The following is a 22,667-nucleotide window of genomic DNA, read 5'->3' on the forward strand; positions in this document are numbered from 1 at the left end:
TTCACAAGTCTACAGACTGAGGAAGATCGAAGAAAGCTCGCCAAAAAATTCAAAATGCATCATACGTGGGTTAGATACATGGATCACGGGTTTTTAGCGGTAAGTGTGATAACTTCAGGCGTTGAGGTTAGGAAGAGGTTAGGTGTCAAGAGTAAGAAGCATGAGAGCATCAGACTACTAGCGGAGACTAAGTTGAACTCTATCGTTGACTTGATCTCTAAAGCTGTGGAGAATGGAGTCATCAGTGACTATGAATTTAGCTTGATTATGCAGGAAAAACAGAAGTATATAATGCTGAAGGAGCAGATCAGACAGCGTGTCAAGAAAATCGTGGACAATATTAATGAGCAGGAACGTATGCAGCTGGTAGCACATGGAAGACAGGAGGCCAAAGATGAGCTATTGAAAAAACTACAATCTGTGCAGCATGTAAGTGCTACGTAGAGCAACCACCAGCCTACTCAATGTAAGTTTTGTTGGAGGTAGCTTCTGCAAAAGCTCCTACAAAACTCTACTAGCCTATGCCAAACACTTCACCTGTATCACCATCGATTAGCAAGTCACCATCGTGTATGATAGTTCGCTGCTTTTCGGAGAGTTCTCTCATGTATTGTTCGAGGTTCTTCTGCCAAGCGATTGTGACGCAGGGTTCGCAAAAAGGTCCATCAGTTTGCGTCGAAGCGTCCTTGTATTTGACCTTTCGGATAAGGTCGGCCTTATTCATAGTTGAATAGCTACGAATCTTTAGTGCTTTGGCTTCTTTTTTCAGTTCATTAACGTTCATGTTTGTTTCTATGGTTGAAGACAAGCATAGAACCTTGATAAGCCGCTTACAATACGGTGAAACTCTCTTCATCACAGAGTCAAAAGTGCTGTATCCTTTAACCTCTTTATATTTGCACTCTTCAAGAATGGCGTAGTTGTTGCGCCCTTGCCTGTAGATACTCGCCAGCTTAATGATGGCCTTACACTCACAGCTTCTTAGTGGTATCTTCTTATGGAATTTTGTTCTGACTTTACCATCCCGCATCTTGAGCTTGTTGTTGAGGTACCGCCCTTTTTTCACACTATCATTGGTGAAGCAAATCCCTTCTAAGGACTCCACCTTATGCAAGATCTCTTCGTATTTAGCCAACCACTCAGGTTAGCTTGCTAGATCAAACGACATCGTTAGCGCGGAGCCTTTGCTGTATTGAGAGACACCCCTTGAACGGATCTTTTCAGGGGTCTGGATCAATAACGGTCCTGGGCTGCCATCTTGATCCTGATACCCAATCAAGAAGCGCTCATCCTTCCCTTTGTTTGCTGGGATAGAATCGCTCAATATGATGTTTTCAATGTTTACTTCTTCAATTTTTAGTACTTTCGAATTGCTATAGAAGCCTTCAGATTTTACAGTTTTCTCCAAATTTCAGAATCCTTTTTTTTATGGAAACAAAACTTCAACTAGGGTTTGGTACAGGTACAGCTTCCACCATTATACGTTATGTACCCATACCAGCAGTACCAGCAAAGCAGTTTACCTTTTATGAAGAACCTCCGTTCACAGGAACATATGTCGTATCCATCGAGTACCCGTTCACACTCATAGCATTGTTCATTCATCGTTTATTTACTCCACCAAAGCTCAAGGTCTGCCTTTTTATCCTCCAAAAAACACCAATCAATGACTCCGTCAGGATGCCATGCCACGGGGGCTAGCTTCTCCTTAATTCTTGCCTTCTCCTCTTTCCGCTGATGATAGACTTCGAGCAATCGAGGATCAGTGCTAGTACTACTACACATGTCCCGGGTCACGAACCAGTCCGGAACATGCTTGAAAGCCAGGTAATAACCGCGAATCGCCCCATTACACATTTCCTGTGTTTTCAAATGATCCGGAACATCCTGTATCATCCAAGGCGCTCCACGAACCGCATTAATACACATTTCTTGTGTCTTGAAATGATTAGGAACATACCGTAACATCATAGGTGCATTATGCACAGCCATGGTACACATTTTCTGTGTTATGAAATGGTCTGGAATATACCTGACCCTGGGATCTGCCCGAACAGCCCAGGCACACATTCTCCGGGTCCTTAAATAATCAGGAATATCTACGAACAGCAAGGGTTAACTTCGAACTGCCCCAATACACAATTCCCGAGTCCTAAAGCGTTCAGGTACATACTCAAGTAGGCAGGGATTCAGTTCAACCGCCTCGGCACACAAACTCCAGCATACGGGGCATTTCTTCAACCATCCAGTTACACATTTCCTGGGCTTGATATGATCCGGGATGTTTCTAAACCAACTCATATTGTTTTATTATAAGTACGACTCAATCAACAAAATTATTTCTGGTGCGGTCATCGAGTAGGGAAGTTCCCTATATTGTATCATTCGGAGAACATTTTCATATCGCTATGGCAACTAAAAACAAACTGGCTATTTTTCCGTCATGTATGTAAGTTCCAGACTCGAACATGTATCTAGAAATTTTATCTTCCCCAGCCTTGGTCATGTTTTTTTTCGAAAAAAAATATTGAACGAGCAAGCAAAGTGCTTGGTCTGTTCATTGCGCAAAACGCGTTTGCCGGATTTTTAATATGTACGCGGGATATACGGAAAGTGAGAATTTTAACCGGTTTGTAGCCCCTTTAATAAATTAAATGTACCCAAGCTGCAAGATTATTTAAAAGAGCGCGGAGTAGTATTTTCGAAAAAAAAAGAAAGAACATCATTATCAGTCACGTCACAAACATGTCAGTGGAGAAAAAAAAGCTAAAAAAAAAAATAATGAAGTTCCGACTACTATTGGTAAATTTGATATTACCCTACCAGGCTCCAAACGCAAGACCCCACCGCTACCTGAATTTTAAGATCCTTGTCCTTGTTAAACTGTGAATACAGATAAGTTTTACGAATCTTTAAAAAATATATAACCTGAAGCTACATTTTATTAAATCATTATAGTTTCACTGAACTTCAACCATGTAGAACAGTAGAATGTAATATTCCTACTGTTATTGAACATAAAAACATCATATATGTAGCGCTGGGATTGATAATTGATGAGCATTATATATCTATATTATAATACCCGTATACGTCTGTCCGTCCGTCCATCTGTTTGTCACGCAAAATGGTAGCTTAGCTGCACAGGTAGCGAGACGCACGCAATGCGGTATAAAAAGGACGGGCGAGCGCATGGATTTTTCCACGGGCTAACGACTAGTATTTATATATTATATATCATATATTATATATTATAAATTATATATTATATACTGTAATTATATATTATATATATTTATAGAGCATTTATATTAAATATAGAACGATAAACTTTGGTATTCCTGTCCGAGAAGCACATGTTTTGTCACTCTCTTTGACAGAACCGAGTATAAAAGATCTTACTGTGGAGTTTATCATTTCTTGAACATGATAGTTTAGTAGGCGACGTTTTGGGAGATCCTTCTCCCATCATCAGGCAAAGTAAAATGATGTTGCGCATCTATTTATATAATTGCAGAGGATCGAAATGTTAATTACAGTTAATTACGGTAATTAACATTTTCGGACCTAGATGTAGGTAACTACTACACAATGAAAGTGGAGCTCTCTAGGACACTTTCGACTTATCGCCGTTTTTCACTCAAAACCCCAATTTCAAGGGTCTGAGACAGCACTGTTTCCTCGCTATATTGATCCTCTGCGCAAAGGGTCAATACCGCGGGCAATTACCGCTCTCCTGCAGCACTCTCGTACGAACGCAATGTTGTCACCCTGGTTTGGGTCACAACATAAAATAAAATGTCCAGCGTCCCAGAAAATTTTCCAACATATAATAAAGCAATGAGTTTCTTTAGAAATGTAATTAGTACAAAGCTGCGAAAGGATGCCAAAAATGACTTTGAGAAAGACTTTTTAAGCTAATGAATAATAGCGTGTTTGGCAAGACCATGGATAACGTTTGCAAAGAATGGGGTGCGACAGAGTTTAATGGGGCCATGGGACTTGCAGCTGAAAATGGTCACATCGAGATGGTTAAACTGTGCAAAGAATGGGGTGCGACAGACTTTGATAGGCCTATGAAACGTGCAGCTGAAAACGGTCACATAGAGATTGTTAAACTGTGCAAAGAGTGGGGTGCGACAGAGTTTAATTGGGCCATGGGACTGGCAGCTGAAAATGGTCACATCGAGATTGTTAAACTGTGCAAAGAATGGGGTGCGACAGACTTTAATTGGGCTCTACGAAATGCAGCTGAAAATGGTCACATCGAGATTGTTAAAGTGTGCAAAGAGTGGGGTGCGACGAACTTTAATTGGGCCATGAAACTTGCAGCTTTTAATGGTCACATCGAGATTGTTGTATTGCTGCGTGGTTTTGATGTAATTCCTGATGAATTGCTGCGACATCATCACAAGCGCAATTTTTTATGTAAAAATATGGAATGAGGTAATGCCAGTGGCGTGGCATCCGGATCGATATTGGAATTGGTGTTTAGATGAGGAAGAAAAGCGCGAGATCTCTAAATTATGGAAGTAATGTCCAGTATTTTGATCCTGGTTGAGGTTTAAAAAAATCTATAATAAAAAGATGCCTTTCCTATCTGCAGAACAATTTGATGCCTTGAAATCAGAACACGAGAGCATTATGAAGTGGCGTGATGTTCCCAAGGGAATCATATTCAAAATTGAGTATGTTGAAGAGATCAAGACCAAAAAAGGTGATGCAACTGTCATCACATTGATCGATTGTGATGGTGAACGATTTCGAGCATGGGCAACGAGTGTACTGAGAGAAGCTTTGATAGGTCGAACAGGTCAGATGTTCATCAAATCACTGGGAAAGAAACAATCTACGAAGAATCCTGGTCAATTTTACTATGATTACGACCTTGTGGAAGTGGAAGACTAAAAAGACAAAAAAAGTAATCTTTTGTGACTGGAGACAGTCACAAAAATAACGAAAGCCCGGCTGATCACAGCCACATAAACAAATGGACAAACTGCGACAAGAAGCTAAAGCCTTAGGTCCCAAAGGGTACTCTACGTTGAAGCGAATAGACCTTGTCGAAGCCATACGCAAAGTCAAGTATAAGGATGCGTCGACACAAACGGCGGACCGTACTGCGAGCCTTGCGTAGAAATGGCGTCCCAACGAAATCTCAAATTGTACATGGAAGCACTTGCCGAGAAATCACGACGTATCGCGCACGACGGAGATCTCCTCATCGACGCAAAAACAGGCGAGGTGTTAGGATGTAGCAAAGGAACTTGGTGATTTTTTGTAAACCTTGAATAGTTACAAAACCGTGAAGGGAAAGCCATCTAAGCCTCGTATGAAGGCGGTGGGTCTATGTACTGTCGCTGGCAGTACCAACATCGTTTTTTAGCTTGGCAATCAATTCATTTTTACCCTGCTGTCTTCCTTGGCTGATGAGCTCCACACGTTCATTCTCGTTGATGGATTTCACAGCTTTTTTCGTTCGTTGTCGGATCTGCTCCTTGAGTATCATGTAGCGCTGTTTTTCCTGCATGATCCATGTAAACTCGTAGTCTGAAATTGTACCATCTTGGATCGCTCTGGAAATCTTATCGTATACAGTGTCTAGCTTCGACTCTGCCAGGAGTTTGATGCATTCGTGCTTGTGCACCTTATACTGTATCCTTTTGGAAGCATTCTTCAAACCTACTTGGCCTATGCCAACTGCAAGAGCCGCGGCTTCAAGACCAATTGCTATAGGGGCTCCGAATCCGGTTGCAAGCGTGGCAATACCTGCTGCGGAGGTGATGACAGTAACAGCAATCATGCCATGATCAGCATACCGAAGCCCCATCCCCCAAAGCTTGAACTTTTTGTAGAGTCTTTCTCTCTCTTTGATCTCAGACCGCAGGTACTGCTCAATTTCTTCGATCTTTTTTAATCTGTAGACCTGACTTTCTTGCTCCTGCGGAGACGGGCTTCGCCCTTCCGCTGACATGGCCGCCAGGCGATCAGGCTCCTGCTCAGGCGCACTGGGCGGCAAAGTTGGGTAAAGCTTCATTGTATCAGCCATCATTTATTCTATGAGTAAATGCATCGTAATCCCGACGAATGAGACATTTTTTTCATGATGATACTCGTCCGTCAGCATGAACTCCAGTCTGTCTGTTGAGCCTTTCAAAGGAAGGTAGATTGGAGTGTCAAAATTCCATGTAAGCATGTCTCCCCATGCGTTTAACTCTTTGGTGGGAAGCAAAGCAAGAATTTTTGATTTCTTCCCATCCAGTAGGCAATCGTCTTCATCCAGCTGAGGGCAAACGAGTCTTAATCTTTGGTAGACGTTAGTCTTGTAGAAGCTGTCATGGTCGCCCTCGGTAAACATTGCTTCGGTATGAAGATTATAACCCATAAGGTCCAGTAGTGATTTATCGACTATCGCAATGTACCCCTTGTTAACCCTAACCCTGCACGCTCCATTCCTGAGTACGAAGAGCTTGATCCTGTTCCCTGCTTGATTGTTGACTATTGCAGCGAGATCCTCGATCCTATATAGACCCTTCTCGATCGTGATGAGGGTTTCAAAAACTCCAACATTAAAGTTCCCATCATCGGTCGATCCGGGCACCGCTTTATGAATCTTGATATCATTCTTTTTTTCGAAAAGATTCAGCCATACGGGCCTGATACTTATTGATTTCAGGGCAATTCTCGTGTCCTGCCCTAGGTAATCGTCAAAAATCGTAGGCTTCTCTATATCCGTGACATACAGCTGTCTCATGTTTCTTTAAAGAAACATGAACATATATAGCTATAACCACAAGGCAAAATACAAGTCCAATAGAGGCGAATGGCCTCTCGGTGTAATTAATCTAGAACATCAAGACCTCTACGTTTCTACAGAATCGCACATTCCCGTGACCTTCTCGATGTTCACGAAATACCCCATAAAAGTCCCCACTAACCTGTTGAACGACCCCGTAAGTGTAAATTGGACCGGTCAAGCCCTTGGCTACTGGAATATACAAGTTAATTTCGCTTGTCATTGCGCTAGCACCGCCCTGGGTATATCCGCCAAACACTTGAATGGCTCCGTGCCTCTCATCAACAGTATCTTTAAATTCCACGTCTATTACCACATGCGGCGTATCCTAGCGAGAATGAAGGTACCCATGCCATACGATGACAGCTTTTCTCAATACGAGAACCCCTACTCTACATCTGGATATGCCCAGATTTGTCGTGAATATGGTGCCGACCCCAATACCCAATACAAGTTTAAAGCTCTCATGTCCTCGCTCACAAATGGTAGATGGTGGCCTCAAGTAGATGGTGATTGGGCCAAGTTTATCATGCCTACGAGCCAAGGCCTGACATCGGAAGGTCTGTCGAAGCTTAGCGAGAGTATTCGTGTTTACGTGATTTTACTAATAGGGTCCCAAGCTGATGCCAAGGCATCCCTTATAGGTTCGGATGCTGACAATTTTACAGCGAGACAGATACTACTACAGAAATTCGAAGCCATGGTACAACGTGAGGAGAACGTAGGCCATGATATCACCGAGTTTCAAAAGGTGCTTCAATATGCCAGGACCCCAGTGAATTTTGCCGTGATGCACCACGTGTACATGCTACCATCCGATATGAACCTGCGTATTGGTAAAATTGTGGGGTATAACAACAACATCTTGATTGCGCCGGCGAGTGCGATGATTGGCATAAGGCTAGACCTAAACAACAAGCCCATTACCACACAGCCTCGGGGTTTAAAACGAGGTGCTACGCGGCAAGAAATATCGAGGTCCCTAACCCGGGGGTCTGAAAAGATGCCACCGATACCTCAATCAGGTCTAGGAGATGGAAACCCTCACGAGGACACCAAGACCACCTTGGTTACTGCGGGAGTAGGTCTCATCTTAGGATATCTATGGTTAAATAAAGGTGCTCATGCTGAGACGGGCTTGCTCATGCTGAGCCGCTAGGCGATCGCCCTTCCGCTGACATCGCCTGGCGGCTCCGCAGGAGCATGGCCGCAAGGCGATCTAATATGTTTTTTTTTGTCAACATACTAGATCATCTACGATAGTTTGCCTCTCTTCCCAACATATGCCACAACAAAAGCGACGGCAGCAGCGATCGCTATGTAGAGGTGTTTGGCTGCGTATTCAACAACTTTTGCTGCCACTCTGAAAAAGAACGAGACAACCGTGCCAATAATCCCTGGTAGCGCCGCACCTGCCTTACCTGCTAGATATTTCAAAAATTTTCCAAGCCTTTCCAGCTGTTTTTGTATAAAACCCTTCCCTGCGGCACTTCCTGCCGCTGCAGCACCTCCACCACCTGTAACTGCGAGTACAATGGTGGAAATCAGTAGACCAACAGCCGAGACGATGCTTGCTATAGTAATCCCTTGCTCCTTGAACAAGATTCTAAGCTTTTCAGCTAGAGATTTATCGTCTTCTGTGATTTTCATCAGCGTTTCCTTAATTGCGTTCAGTTGGCTCTGAATGTCAGATGATAGTAAACCGTGTGCTTCTCGTACTGCTTCCTTTTGATCTTGGAGTCGTTCTAGATCTTCATTGGCCCTCGCGATATCCTCGTTCCAGATAGCTAGCTGCTCCTCGGATGCCCCAGGTGTAGCCTTCTTCGTCTCAAGCCTTTTCACCTTGGCTTCTGCTTTAGCGATCTCGCTGTCGTAGAAGATCATCTTGCTTTTCAAGTGCTTCAGGTTACCCTTTAGCGTTTGAAGCTCGAGGTTGAGCCCTCTTCTTTAACGCTCTGTGAAGGTGCCAAAAGGAGTCTCTTGCTCCTGCGGAGACGCTAGGCGATCTATCAGGCTCTCCGTTTCATCAAGGACGTTCTCGAGCAGCGGCATCATCTCGATATCATCGGCCTTCTCTTGCTCAGCCGCTAGGCGATCAACGTGAACAATCTCGTTAAGAAGTTTCTGAGCCATTGCCTTACTGCCTTTGCTTGGTGTAGTATAGTCGGTAAACCCCATGGCTCGCAAGCGATTTGTACCTAACCTCCTCTTTATCTCGGCAACGCTCCTCAATTCACCATGCCTTTTCGTGATCTCTATGCCATCGAAAAGAAGCTGGTTTCCACGTGCCTCAAACTCGTTGTAATATCTCGCGATTGGCTGCCCCAGCTCCTCACCAAGGTGTTCGTAAAGATCGTCGACTTTTGATTTTAGTAGCTCTTCCCTCTGTCTTGTCGTGGTGTCTCGTGCTGAGCCGGATTGTTCCTGATGCTGATCGGGCATTATCGTGAAGCTGGCATCAGGCCTAATGAAATCCTCGTCTGGAATGTTTCCCTCTGGCGTAAAGTCTTCTCCTTCGTATATTGGATTAATCGGCATTTATTTGAAATGAAAATCAGCTAATAATAAAGCATGAGTAACATATTCGGAACTAAGCTCGATCCCTACGCGGAGATTAAAACAATGATGGCTATAAAAGGTAAGAAGCAGCGTGTAAAATTAAGTCATGTGCCTAGTACGATTAATCAGAACGAGGACTTGTATGTTGACATCCCCAACATGGGGCAGAACGATGTAATTTTTCCAGGCAGTATCAAACTACTTTTCGATCTGGAACTTACGGGAACAAACACGAAGCGCACTATCGTCAGCAATATAGGTAAATCCTTGGTGCAAAATCTTCGTATCACTTTGAATAGCAACGAGGTGCAAAATATTAGCGACTACAGGGTGCTCGCTACCTACAAGGACCTATGGTTGCCCAAGTTTGATCGGGAAAACAACTTGATCCTAGAGGGGATCAATCCAAACGACGGTACAATCCGCGCCCTACAGGTAAAAGCGACTGATCATGTAGGCACGGATGAGGAAAGAGCGATCGTGGCAGCTTACGGCAACACCTTTTGCATCCCTATCGGTAAAATGTTTGAATTGACAAGAGACTTGCCGTTCTACCAGCCAGGGCTACGCGATAGGCTGCAATTCGTTATACATTTTGCATCGTACGGTGACGTTATCAAAGATGCCGGTACCCCAGCTGTTGGAAGCACGGCAGCTAAACCCGCAGACAGTGCGTACAAGATCACTAATATCGCACTAGAGTTTGACAAGGTTAATAACGAGGGTCTCGCGAGCGCTATGATGTCACGGTATAATCGCTTTGCGCTACCCTATGAAAGGGTTCTCCGTAGTAAGGTTGTCACGATGAAAAAGGCTGATACCAGCTACAATTTGCAAATTGATACTCCAGCAAAAAGTTTATAAGGTGTTTTACTGCTCTTTGTAGACCCTGGAAAAGTGAAGGCTTACTCGGGTGCTAACGAGGTCTTCTATAACCCAAAGATCGAAAAAATCTCGATCACTGTCGAGGGTGAGCCTAATGAGCTCTACACGCACGCGATGCTCCCGAAAGATCACCTCGAGCAGATCGTAAACTTATTCGGTAGCCACGATTCAAAGGTGACAATTGGGCAGTTCTTCACAGAGAGATACGCCCTGTTTGTTGATTTCCGAGCATCACCTGATCACAGTCTCCACGGTTCCGGAAGGCCATTACAGAGATTGTCAGACGGTATAACCTTGCATATGACAAAGAAGGCAGACGGAACAACGGGGGATAATAAATGCTACGTTTTCCTACTTCAAGATGCTCAGCTGAACATCTTAGATGGGCGTTTTCACAGTGTCGAATATTAAAATAAAGATGGCAAGCATATTAGTACTCGCGGGTGGGGCTATAATCAACGCTCTAGCATTCTCGGGGAGAAACTATCTGTTCAGTAAGCTGTCAGGCCATGGTGAGGCCGAGCGTAAAAGGCATGATAAAGCAATTGAACAACTTCAAGCAACAGTGGGTAAGAGATCGGCAGGCAAAGATCGATTGGTATAACCATCAACGAGAGCTGAAAAGGCAAGCTGGAGAGAGCTTGAAGGAGCTCGATGAAGGTATGAGAGACTATTACATCGCAACGATCGAGAAGGCTCCTAAGTTATCCGACTTCTACACGCCCAGCAAACAGCAACAAGACGGCGAACTGACGTTCATCATTGGATCCTTAGCCCTCCTTGGTTTTGCAGTGTACAAGTTCGCCTAGCGTCTCCACAGGAGTTATATGTAAAATGTTTTCGACATTTCAAAAACCCACGTTCTGAATGCTTCGGCGGCTTCCAGTCTTGATGAGAATATAATCCGAGAGGGGAACACAGTTCCAGCTGGTACAAACCAGGCTCTGAAATATACACAGCCTTGCCGTCGTTTACATTTTCAAATCCCAGAATTTTACATACCTCTAAAAATGTTTTCGATATGTAATAAACATGTCGAAAGCACATATTCCCACAGAGAAGGAGGTAGAAAAATTGAGCAGTATTTACTATACCCCTGAAAATCTCTGGATCGGAAACGAAGCCATTGAAAAACTTGTTGAACTTAGTGGTTTGTCTATGAAAAAGGTCAAAATATACCTTGCCCACCAGGCCTTCTGGCAGGTTCACATTCCAGGGCCAAAGGTGGTAAAACATCCTCATTACACCGTTACAGTTCCAAATGCAGTACATCAATTTGATTTGCTTAGCATGCCTCATGATCGTCTGTATGGCTCGAAATACAAATACATTCTTACCGGAATTGACATTGCCAGCAGGTTTAAAGTGGCGAGACCCCTGCGAACGAAAAAGGCTGCAGAAGTGGCCAAAAGGATCGAGGACATTTACGCGAAGCCCGGAGGCAAGGCCAGACCCTTGACGTGGCCCGAGACTGTCATGATAGATGCAGGAACCGAGTTCCTTGCAGACGTTACAAAGACCTTTCAAAAACATGACGTCAAGATCGACAGGACGGTGACAAAGTACCATCATCGCCACACTGCCTTTGTGGAAAACTTCAACAAGCAGCTCGCGAGACGTCTCTTCAAGGCTCAAGATGCTCAAGAGCTCAACGAAGAGGGTAAGGTCTCGACGATATGGGTCAAGCAACTCTACAAAATTGTCGATCAGATGAACAACACCAAAACCGCTGGAATCAAGATGAAACCTATCGATGCAGTCAAACTCGACGAGGTTCCACAAAAAGCAAGCTACAAGCCTGACAAGAAGCCTCTTTCAGAAGATGGTCTCTACCGATATTTGGTGCAACCCGGCGAAGACCATGGAGATCAGAGAAGACGTGCAACTGACATGATTTGGTCGAAAAAAACGTTCCGTTTGGACCGCATCGTCAACGAACCAAACAACCGAACGATGTACTACCTTGCAGATGGTCCAGAGCGTGTGTTTGTGAAAGAAGAGCTTTTGCGGGTTCCTGAAGACACGAAGCTGCCTCCTGACTCGGTTAAAAAATGGTAAATTTCACGAGCCATTAGTTCCCCGCTACGGGGGAACCGCTCAGTTGATACCCATAGGCGTGGTTAATGTGAACCTATGGCTTACATTAATACAAAACAAAATGTTCGGTATCCCTGGAGGAGGCTAATATCTAGTATATATCAGGGTTTATACCATGTCAAACAACTCACGCGTAATATCGTCGGGCAGGGTAAAGTGGTTTTTGTAAGAGTTCGCAGACCCTAGGGTGTCCTCCTTAAACCGACACCAGGTGTGTATCGCGTTAGGATCGTCACATCTCCCGAGTATAGTGCTCTCGGGGTACTTTGTCATCAGTATGCCCATGCTCTTGCCCAGCTGTCTACGCTGACATCTTATCATGTAGTAGGGATGCTTATCATGAGGATGGTTCTTGTCAACCACGCATAGCACGTTGTCATATTGATGTCGATGCGGGACGTGTCTTTCTCGTAGTTCAACGATTTCTTCGTCCCTCTCCTGGAGGTCGTCCTCTAGGTTGGCAATGGTCACATCCCTTTGATCGAGATCATCCGCAAGGAGCGCCAGGGCTATATCTTTTCCTTCGATGGTTGCGGCAAGCTTTTGCATTTCTTTGGGTAGCACCTCTTCAACAACCCAACCCAAAAATGGTTCTGCCTTGGATTTCTTACACCTTAAAAGGAAGCAATAGAGACCGGGTTCTGTCAGTAACATCGTGTCTGGATGAAGGGGGTCGATATCGACCCCCTTGTCTTCTGTGGTACTTTTAACCTCCCAGGCCCGCTTTACATGCTTCTCCGGTACATGTGCCTGAATAGCTTTTCTATCATCACGATTATCATCATAGCCGACAGCTCTCCACACGTCTTTGGCTATGAGGCATTGGCCTCTTTCCTTAATGTACAAAGAACGAACTTTGCTGTCTTCGAAAAAATTACTGACCAAGGACATCTTTCTTATACACGCCAAGGCTCAACCACAGTTTTTTGTGATTCGAAAAAAGTCACAAAATTACGAGGTCCATCCACTTGAGTCCCTCGAGAGAGATGAAGATATCGTGGGGATTGCCGTTGTTATTTCTGAGCTGCTTGCGGGTTTGTTTAAAACGGACTGGAAGGACCTGAAAAGACGATTTATCTTGGTCTCAATATTTTTCATCTTGTAGTTTTGGGACAGAACTCATCACGAGGTCCAATAACGAAAAAAACTGAGGAAGCCATGGATATTTTTCGCATAACTCTTTAATATCCCGAGTCGTGTTGGCTCTTAAAAGAGCTTGATTCACAGTTTTAATTACGCTCTCATTATCCATCTTTTCTTATATGTCAAGAGTCTAACCAACAATCTTGTAACTTCTAGGATGCTCCAGTCTTACGTACAAGCAAGCATGCTTGGACTTCTTGAGCTGAGCCTTAATAATGGAAATTTCTTCCCTACTTGAAATTACATCGTTCTCTTCATGAATGAGCTCAAACTCCTTCCGATTCTTCGGATACCAGACAAAAAGCTGTTTCATTTGATCCCTTACAGTTATCGGAATCTTCTTATATCTTTGCGTTAGTACCCAGAGACTGTGCTCGCGATGTCTACCCGAAACAGCTAGTTCTAGCAACGCACCACGAGTTTTGTCGAGACTCTCGTCGGCTATCATATCGTCAACGATAAACAACGTCTCTTCCCCCGCCAGCAACGACGACAGTTTTTGGATCCATTCGAAGAGATCCATTGGATCCACCAGAAACACGTAGTCATCCCTCCATAGCGAGGATCTCTCTTGATAGGTCTTGTTCCAGCGTAGTGTAGGGCAGAGAATGACAATGTTGTTGAAATGCTGCCTATACTCGTTTTCAAGCAAATCCAGGACACGCTGCGTTTTGCCACAGCTTGTCGGTCCAGTAAAGATTGCCGTATGCGGCTCCTTGACAATGTCTAGAGTCATTTTATTTTAGGTCCTTCGGGTCACTCGTGCCCGTCAGGACGGAGCCGAACCTTGTAGACTTACTTAGGCTTTGGTACGATAGACGGAGGTATCCACCCCCTTGCTACCGCCATTTCCCGCGAGCCTCGACCCGCTGAAAAGTAAGCCAACATCTTCAGCAACTCACTGGTATCCATCTTGGTGCTGGGGCTAGAGATTCCCAGAAATTTCTTCCCGGTTATGGCGTAAGTGAACGTAAAGCCTAGATCCACGACTGTTTCATAGATCATGTCGATAATTTCTTTCTCCTTGGGTGTCACGTTAGAGCTCATTTATTATAGGTTATCGCATCTTGAAAATGTCGATATGACGCTCTTCGCGTTGCTTTTGTGTGTGCTGCTGAGACGCACGTACTCCTGTGGAGACGCTAGGCTCTGGGGTTTCAACAGGCTTCTTACGTATGTAATAGACTGCTACGCAAGCGGCAAGTACGGCAGCGAGACCTCCAGCGAAATAGAGATATGCACTGTCCGGGAACTTGTGAGGACTTGCGATAGGTTCCTGACCCTCTTGCGAAGTACTTTTGCCCAAGTTCTTCTGTAGGTCAGCCTTGTTCTTGCGATTCCATTCAGCAAGTCTCTTGCCAGCAGCAACACGACCCTCATTCTTCTTGGTTATGACTTGGTTAGATTGTTCTTCACTCATTTATTTAGACTTACCCCTTGGAAAAAAAGCCATTATCTGAGGTTCTTCGATTGGGGGTAGAGGTGACTGTCGATTCAACAGGGACCTGCAACGAAGGAAAAGCCATTTATATCAATGAATCAGGGGTTTATAATTTTATAATTTTATAATTTAATATTTGAAAGCAGCCGAAGCAAGTCAAAAGGAGCTACAAATGATCGCTTAAAGATGCGTGTGAGGTGGAAAGTGTTGCGCTATCCAACTCACTCCCTTACCACGACGATAAAGCTGTGTACATTTCCAAGTCTTTATCTGAAGTGCTCCAGATCGGGGGTAGAGGCGACCGTCGATTCAACAGGGACCTACAACGAAGGAAAAGCCATCGTTTTAAACGACCAAAGGCACGCTTGGGCTAAAAATTTTGTAAAGAGTTTTACAAAATTTCCTTGTGGTGACGAATCAGTGAATTTTCGACGTTTCTAGTAGAGCCAAGTTTTGCTCAAAATTATCTCATACCTTCACCAAAGACCTACAGACCATCGTGTAAAATAACGATGGTCTCTCTTCAAACCTTATAACAGCCTGAATGTAATGGCGCCTGCCGCGTTTGTGGAACGAGCTAAGCAAAACCGGAAAGAGACTCATTCCACTTTCCACAAGTACGTGGGAAATAACGAGCCTACATAGCCTCCCGTTCCCATCTTCGAATTGATGGGTATTAATCAAGTCCATAAACAACCTCACCGCGTTCCATATCGGATCGTCAGTCTCTGTAGAGTAGTATCGATCCAGGGCGTCTATCACTAACCTTGGGATTGCAGAAACAGGGGCAAATTCGTGAAAACCAGCGAATGCCTTAGTCGTCCTGTATTTCCCTGTCAGCACGGGTTTGCCGCCCCTGTGTTTTTCCCCGCGCATCATGATCCCATGGATGGCTTGGATTTTGTCAGGCGTGAGACGTCCGCAGCACTGCATCTATTTAAGAGCGCGCATAAAGTTTATCATCTGCCTTTTGAAACTTTTCGTCTTTTCGTCAAGGTGTGCGTCTTCAGGATCCTGCATCAGCTTCCAAGCCTCAGATGCTGGAAAGTTGGGGTCTACCTCTCCTTCGGATGCGTAGGTTCCGTACGCAAACAGGGCTTCCCACCCTTTTGGAAATTCCTCTACGTATGCGTGGTTTTTTCGCTTTCGCGAGAGTTCGGCTAGCTTTGCAGTTTTATTTAGAACATTTCGGTACTCGTCTTCGTCTGCCATCCAATACAGCCTTTTTAATTTTTCCATTTTGTTAAATATCTGACTGCTCCCCATTTTCTTCTTGCTGTTCATCATCTCGCTCTTTATCTGTCTTGGACTTCACGGAGAGCTGAGTGTGATTAATAGTATGAGCAGCAACCAAGAGTTGCGCTAGAAATTTTCCAAAGGCAGAGTACACAAGGATCCCCAAATCTGCCATGGAGTCCTTGATAATTGGGTCTTCCTCAATGTCCTTTTTCAGACCCTCCGCACTATCGAGTTGAACAACATTACCTACAGCCTTCGCGTACATGCTAATCGCATGTGAAGATAGTGCCTTGGCGGTCTTTTCTCCCTTCTCGTGAATTTCACGTTGAACGAATTCCGCATACGCTTTTTCGATCGCCTCATCTGATGCCTTGTCAGCAAAGCTTTCAGTACATTTCTGCGGCAAGAGATGCTGTTTGCCTTTGCGTATAGCTTCTTTCAAAGCTTGACGTTTGTCGATAGGTTTTTCTTTGGGTTGAAAGGCATTCGCAGGTGTGTCTACAACATCAAATATAGCTGTAATCTCGCTCATATTTATTAGAAGCCTTCTATAGCGCAAAAAGCAGAGCACGATCAAGACGTACGGAAGAATTATTGCTATAGTGAGGCTTATGTCGTTCATCATTTTTATTTTTTATAAATTTTTAAAGCCGCGAGACTCAAAACATCCATGGTTTAACATGGTCGGGATGCCACACCCTGGCGAGCAATTCTTGCTTGCAAACTAATCCAGGACTGCTTCCATGTGCAAAGGTGAACCCACCTTGAGCTTGAAGTTGCTTGTCATCATCAACACTCAGCGCAATTTTGTTCAGCTTTTCGGTGAAAATCTCGTGTTTTCGACTGGTAAATCTCAGTTGCGTGCGATACAAATTTTGACAGGTCTGCAGGCTGTTCAAATAGTCTGCGAACGTGATCTGTTTCTTGACGACACACTTTTTTGTACTTTTTGCCTTCTTTTCCACGTATCCTTCAAGTGTCTTGTACGCATACATTTTTGACCTCAATGCAACCAATTCGATCATGATTTTGCCACAAAGTACATCCTTCATGAGGCACAATTTTTTCTTGTTTTTGCCAATAGGCAAGGGACGTTTGTCTTCGGGACTGTAATTCGATGTGTCAAACCTTGATTCAACGTCACCTGCGATATCTTTATAGACATCGTCTGTTTTGATGTGGTAGACGAAACTATCTGTGTCCATGTAGCAAAGCTCTGCGCCTGCACCAAACTTTGGCTTGATGTAGTCGTAGTGAAACTCATACATCGTGAGTTTGCTCAAGTCCAAGATGGAGAGGCCGAGGTAGACAGGTTTGTTCATGACGACCTTCACTTTGTTCATTTCCATTGCCACAAATTTCTTGTCAAATCTTGATGTGCTGTGATAGTTTGGAGCTGATGCAAGCTTCTTGCGCCTCCACTCCGTTGTCACCAATTTGATGTCACGGTGCTTGCGAACGTTCTCCATGGTCTTGCCAAAGACGCTATTATTCATCAGCTTAAAAAGGTCTTTCTCAAAGTCATTTTTGGCATCCTTTCGCAGCTTTGTGTTCATGTCAATGTAGGGTTTCAGCCAAGCACTTTGCTTGAACTCAATGACTCGGTGCACCTTGGTGAGAACCAATCCATGCTGCAGTGCCTGCTGCAATTTGCGAATATGCAGCACGTATTTTTCCTTGTCAAACACATTGCACGTCAACTTTTCACAGTCGTTGTTCAGACGCATCTTTTCAGGCAAGAATGGAAGGTCGTTGTGGAGTTTGTGCAGCTTTTTCGGGTAGTGGACATCCACTTCAAGAAAATAGCAATCATCTCCATTTTTATAATTTTCTATAAAAGCTTGAGTAAAATTTTCGAGGTCTTCACGCCACTTAAAGCCGTGTGTTGGCAGCTTTTGTGACATGGCACCTCCGTACAGATTGTTGGCATCGATGTACAGCAGATACGAGATCAACAGGTTGACATCAAACAATTCCCCCATGTACGGATTGTTTATCTTAGCATGGCGCTTGATTGCTTGGCAAATACCACCCCTGAGCCCCTTTTCAACCATCAGTAGCATGTCAATGTCTGAGAGAAGCTCGAGCACCTGACCCGTCACTTTTAGAGCTGCTTGCCATGCGAGGCCTGGAGCAGTGTAAAAATACGCTGGATCAAGCTCGTAGATGTTTTGACAAGTGTCTCGAAAATTTTCAAAAACGTCTGCTAAAAGAAGCGTGTCGCTCATCACGTAGAGATCGTGGTACTCTTCAAGGTTTTTGATGTTGAAAGCCTTCCACACCTTTTGAGCATGCTTGTAGTCGTTTTCGGTGATGTTTTCAAGGTTCAAGCTGCTGTAAAATTGTGCTTTTGGAGGAAGTGCTGTCTCTTCAAAACGCTCCCACGCATCCATGTATTCGTAGGGGTAAACACCCTTACGCAGCAAAAGTCTAAAGTGCTCGTCATTGCCCTTTGCATGCTTGAATGTGTTGGAAAATTTCTTCTTCATGGAATGCTCATTCAGTTCCACCGTCTTGTAAGAGCAGTAACAGGTTTGGCACTTGAATTGCGCCTTGTACTCTGAGTCAATCTCGATGAGTTCCATGTTTGATTTGCAGTCGTTGCAGCTGACACCTTCACTGTTGGTTCCAGCTAAATTATCCACAAGGCCTGACAGTGAGCTTTGCATGAACCTGCAGCTGTCGATGAACTTGATTTTGCAGGTCGTGTTGATTTCCACTTCTTTCATTTGGTTGGTTTTCTTGTTCTTCTTCATCTGCTTCAGCGGTTCGCCGTCCTTTTCTTGAAATGTGACGGCTTGCTTGATGGAGAAGCTGATGTATTTTTCGCTGTTTTCACCCAGACATTCAAACTCGTGGCTTTTGAATTCCCTGGCCAGCTGCTTGATGATGATGTGATCGTCATACCGTGAGCGATTGTGCATGACCACCGGAATCTCGTTGGGAATGCGATATTTTAGGTTGCACGAACTGTGTGCAGCTCCTCGATACTGACCAGTGTAGTGACAGTGATCTCGAACTTTGCGCATTGTCATGTCTTCGTTGTTATTCTTGAACACTCCTTCGCAAATGAAGCATCTTTTTTCAGACTTGTGGGCTTCTTTCTCTTCATGTGTCAACGGGATCATCTTCTTCTGTGGATGTCTGATAGCTCTATTGACTTGATCTCTCAGTCCCTTACAAAACCTTTCCATGTAGTCTTTTCCACGATAGCAGTCGGATGATTCTTCAACTTCTCCATGTGCAAATTTGGTTATGAAGGCATATCCTGAAGCCACATGCTTGCTGACGTCTCTGGTGTGTGATTTTTCAGGGTCTCCATCACAACCTTGAACAGGTTCCAAGATACATTCTGTGTCTGCATAGATGACAAATGGCATTCTGAGCGACTTTTGCCCATCTTCGTGTTTGAGGACTGTTCCTTCTTCGGGCATGACAATCTCGCAAAAATCATGGTCCATGCACACTTTCATGTGATTGTCTCTTGTCTCTTGACTGCGGAATCCGTGCATGCAGTTTCGACAGTAATGATCACCTCGATGTCTAGATGATAAACTGCGCATGAGCGCAGAGTATCTTTTAATGGCAACGTAGTGCTTTTTCCCTCCTTCTTGAATGATTAGCACATCTGCCACCTTTTTACGTGTCGTGTTGTGTTTCGAAACATATGCCTGTCTGACCTGAAAATCTTCCTCAGAAAAGTAGACATTCAGCGCCACGTTGGGGTTTTGCCTTTCAAACTTTTTCCAGTGTGTGTTGGGAGTTGGGAACTCGATGCCACTCCAATTGTACTGTTCAACAAACGGTTCGAGCTTCGAGATGCGCTCAGGATGTGCTCCAATGCCATCAAAATGGAGGGCTGCAATGACAGCCCATTTGAAGCACTGCTCGTCTTCATTTTTGGGATTGATGATGCAGTGCTTTTTTTGCAGCCATTCGGGTGTCTTGAACCATGATCTACCTCTCATAAGGTCAATCATGTGGCAGTGATACGTCATTTCCGTGATTCGGTTGAAGATGAAGTCGCTTTTTTTGAGTTTCTCCGATGTCATTTCAAAGCGTTTTAGCAGGCTTTTATACATCTCTTCGATCAATTCTTCGATGTCGCTTCCTTCCATGATTGTGACAGCTTCACTCCATATTGGTTTTGTGAACTTGTCAGAAGGATTTTCCCTGTGCACAAACTCCACCACGAGATTCAGTTGAAACTTCCAATTCTGTCTAGTGTTTTGCAAGTCTGTGATGACTTTCTCCACATGTTGTTTCTGTTGATCCAGGTACTGTTCAATACTCACCACTTGACCTTCTGGTGTTCCTTCACTTCGGAAATGTCGATAATTACCATCAAATCCACCTACCGTTTCAACAGCACTGTGATCCACTTCTTCCACTTGTTCTTCTTCCACAGCAGCGTCTTCAACGGTGGCTTTCAAGGCTTGACCGTAACCAAGCCTCTCCTTAGCCTTGTGGTATAATAAAGAAGCAGTTTCACGCACACTCTGCAGTCTCTCTGCGAGTGCATCACGTGTTGCTGCCACTGGTGCAGATACAGCGCTATATAATTTACTAATTGCATTTCTAAAGAAACTCATTGCTTTATTATATGTTGGAAAATTTTCTGGGACGCTGGACATTTTATTTTATGTTGTGACCCAAACCAGGGTGACAACATTGCGTTCGTACGAGAGTGCTGCAGGAGAGCGGTAATTGCACGCGGTATTGACCCTTTGCACAGAGGATCAATATAGCGAGGAAACAGTGCTGTCTCAGACCCTTGAAATTGGGGTTTGAGTGGAAAACAGCGACCCTTTGCGCAGAGGATCAATATAGCGAGGAAACAGTGCTGTCTCAGACCCTTGAAATTGGGGTTTTGAGTGAAAAACGGCGATAAGTCGAAAGTGTCCTAGAGAGCTCCACTTTCATTGTGTCTACTTCTTCTGTAGGGCTGGTCACCAAATCTCAGGAATATGATACTAGATGCTATTTATGTGTTTGTTACGTTCTACACTGTTAATGCTTTCTTTAATCTTCCTGGCCGTTGTTCTGGATTCTCTGTCAATGATTTTCTTCTCATCCCAATTAAACTGATGACATCTGCTCCAGCTGTGGTCTGCAATTTCGTTTTTTTCACATCTCCGTTTCTCACTGCGCGCATATGTTCTTGTACTCGTTGCTTAAACTTTCTTTTTGTTTCGCCTATATACACTGCATCACAATCTTTACACGGGATTTCGTTAACAACATTGCTTTGTTCTTCCAGGTTTATTTTGTCTTTTGGTTTAGACAAAGTGCTTCTTAGGGTGTCTTTATAGTTAAGAATGCATTAGATATTGTGTTGCCTTAAAACTCGACGAAGGATCTCGCTGGTGCCTGGTACGAAGGTTAGAAATGCTGATGCGATAAATTCCTCTAATGTTTCCTTGTTGTCTCCGTTGCATCTTCTCCTCGTTTTAATTTCTACTTGCGTGATGACTTTATGACTGTATCCATTTGCGATTAATGCATTTCTTACACGTCGAATTTCTACTTTCCTCTTCTGTTTGTCACTGACTACGGTGTTGGCACGATTCAGTAATGAAGATATGACACTTCCTTTGCAAGATTTCTGATGGTTTGATTTGAAGTTAAGGTACTGTTCAGTGTATGTTGGTTTACGATACGCTGAAACTGAAATGGAACCATTCTTGCGTTTGACCAAAGTGTCCAGGAAAGCGATACTTCCATCGTGTTCAAGCTCAACAGTGAATTTGATTTGTCGATGTAGGCCGTTGATGTGTTCGTGGAACTCTTCTAGATGAGATCTTTTGATTATGGCGAATACGTCGTCAACAAATCTTTTCCAAAACTTTCGTCTGATGTGTCTAATGCTGTTGTCTCGTGTGCTTGCATGTATATTTCTGCGACTACTGATGATGCATCCCATGGCAACTCCGTCTGTTTGAGTGTAGAAGTTCTTATCAAACAGATACCATGTTTTGGTTAGAACAAGTTCGACCAAACGCAGAAAATCCGGTACTGGAATCTTCGTCTTTTCACCAAATGCAGCATCGTTTTCGATTAGTGTCTCTGATGTGTCTAATGCTGTTGTCTCGTGTGCTTGCATGTATATTTCTGCGACTACTGATGATGCATCCCATGGCAACTCCGTCTGTTTGAGTGTAGAAGTTCTTATCAAACAGATACCATGTTTTGGTTAGAACAAGTTCGACCAAACGCAGAAAATCCGGTACTGGAATCTTCGTCTTTTCACCAAATGCAGCATCGTTTTCGATTAGTGTCTTTTATGGGAACATTTGTGTAGAATGATGTGACATCAAATGATACCATGCATTCGTCGTCTGCTATCTTTATTTCTCTGATGTATTCTGAAAATTCTTATAAGTTTTTGCTGTGGTCACTAGCTGTGAATTTGCTGAGGATGGAAGCAACAAATTTTGATAGGTTGTATAACGGTGTTCCAGTGCAGGAGACTATTGGTCAAATTGGATTTCCCTGTTTATGAATTTT

At 44.0% G+C, this 22,667-nt stretch overlaps 1 protein-coding gene across 1 annotated transcript; it reads right to left on the reverse strand.

Annotated features, from left to right (window-relative positions):
- Window positions 1–16,819: 16,819 nt before the first annotated feature.
- Window positions 16,820–20,794, reverse strand: LOC130613003 (uncharacterized). Its single transcript, XM_057434328.1, has one exon. The coding sequence runs from the start codon at window positions 20,792–20,794 to the stop codon at window positions 16,820–16,822; it is 3,975 nt and encodes a 1,324-aa protein (XP_057290311.1).
- Between the last annotated feature and the right edge of the window lie 1,873 nt (window positions 20,795–22,667).

Source organism: Hydractinia symbiolongicarpus, chromosome 10, assembly GCF_029227915.1.
Source record: "Hydractinia symbiolongicarpus strain clone_291-10 chromosome 10, HSymV2.1, whole genome shotgun sequence".
Classification (NCBI taxonomy): domain Eukaryota; kingdom Metazoa; phylum Cnidaria; class Hydrozoa; order Anthoathecata; family Hydractiniidae; genus Hydractinia; species Hydractinia symbiolongicarpus.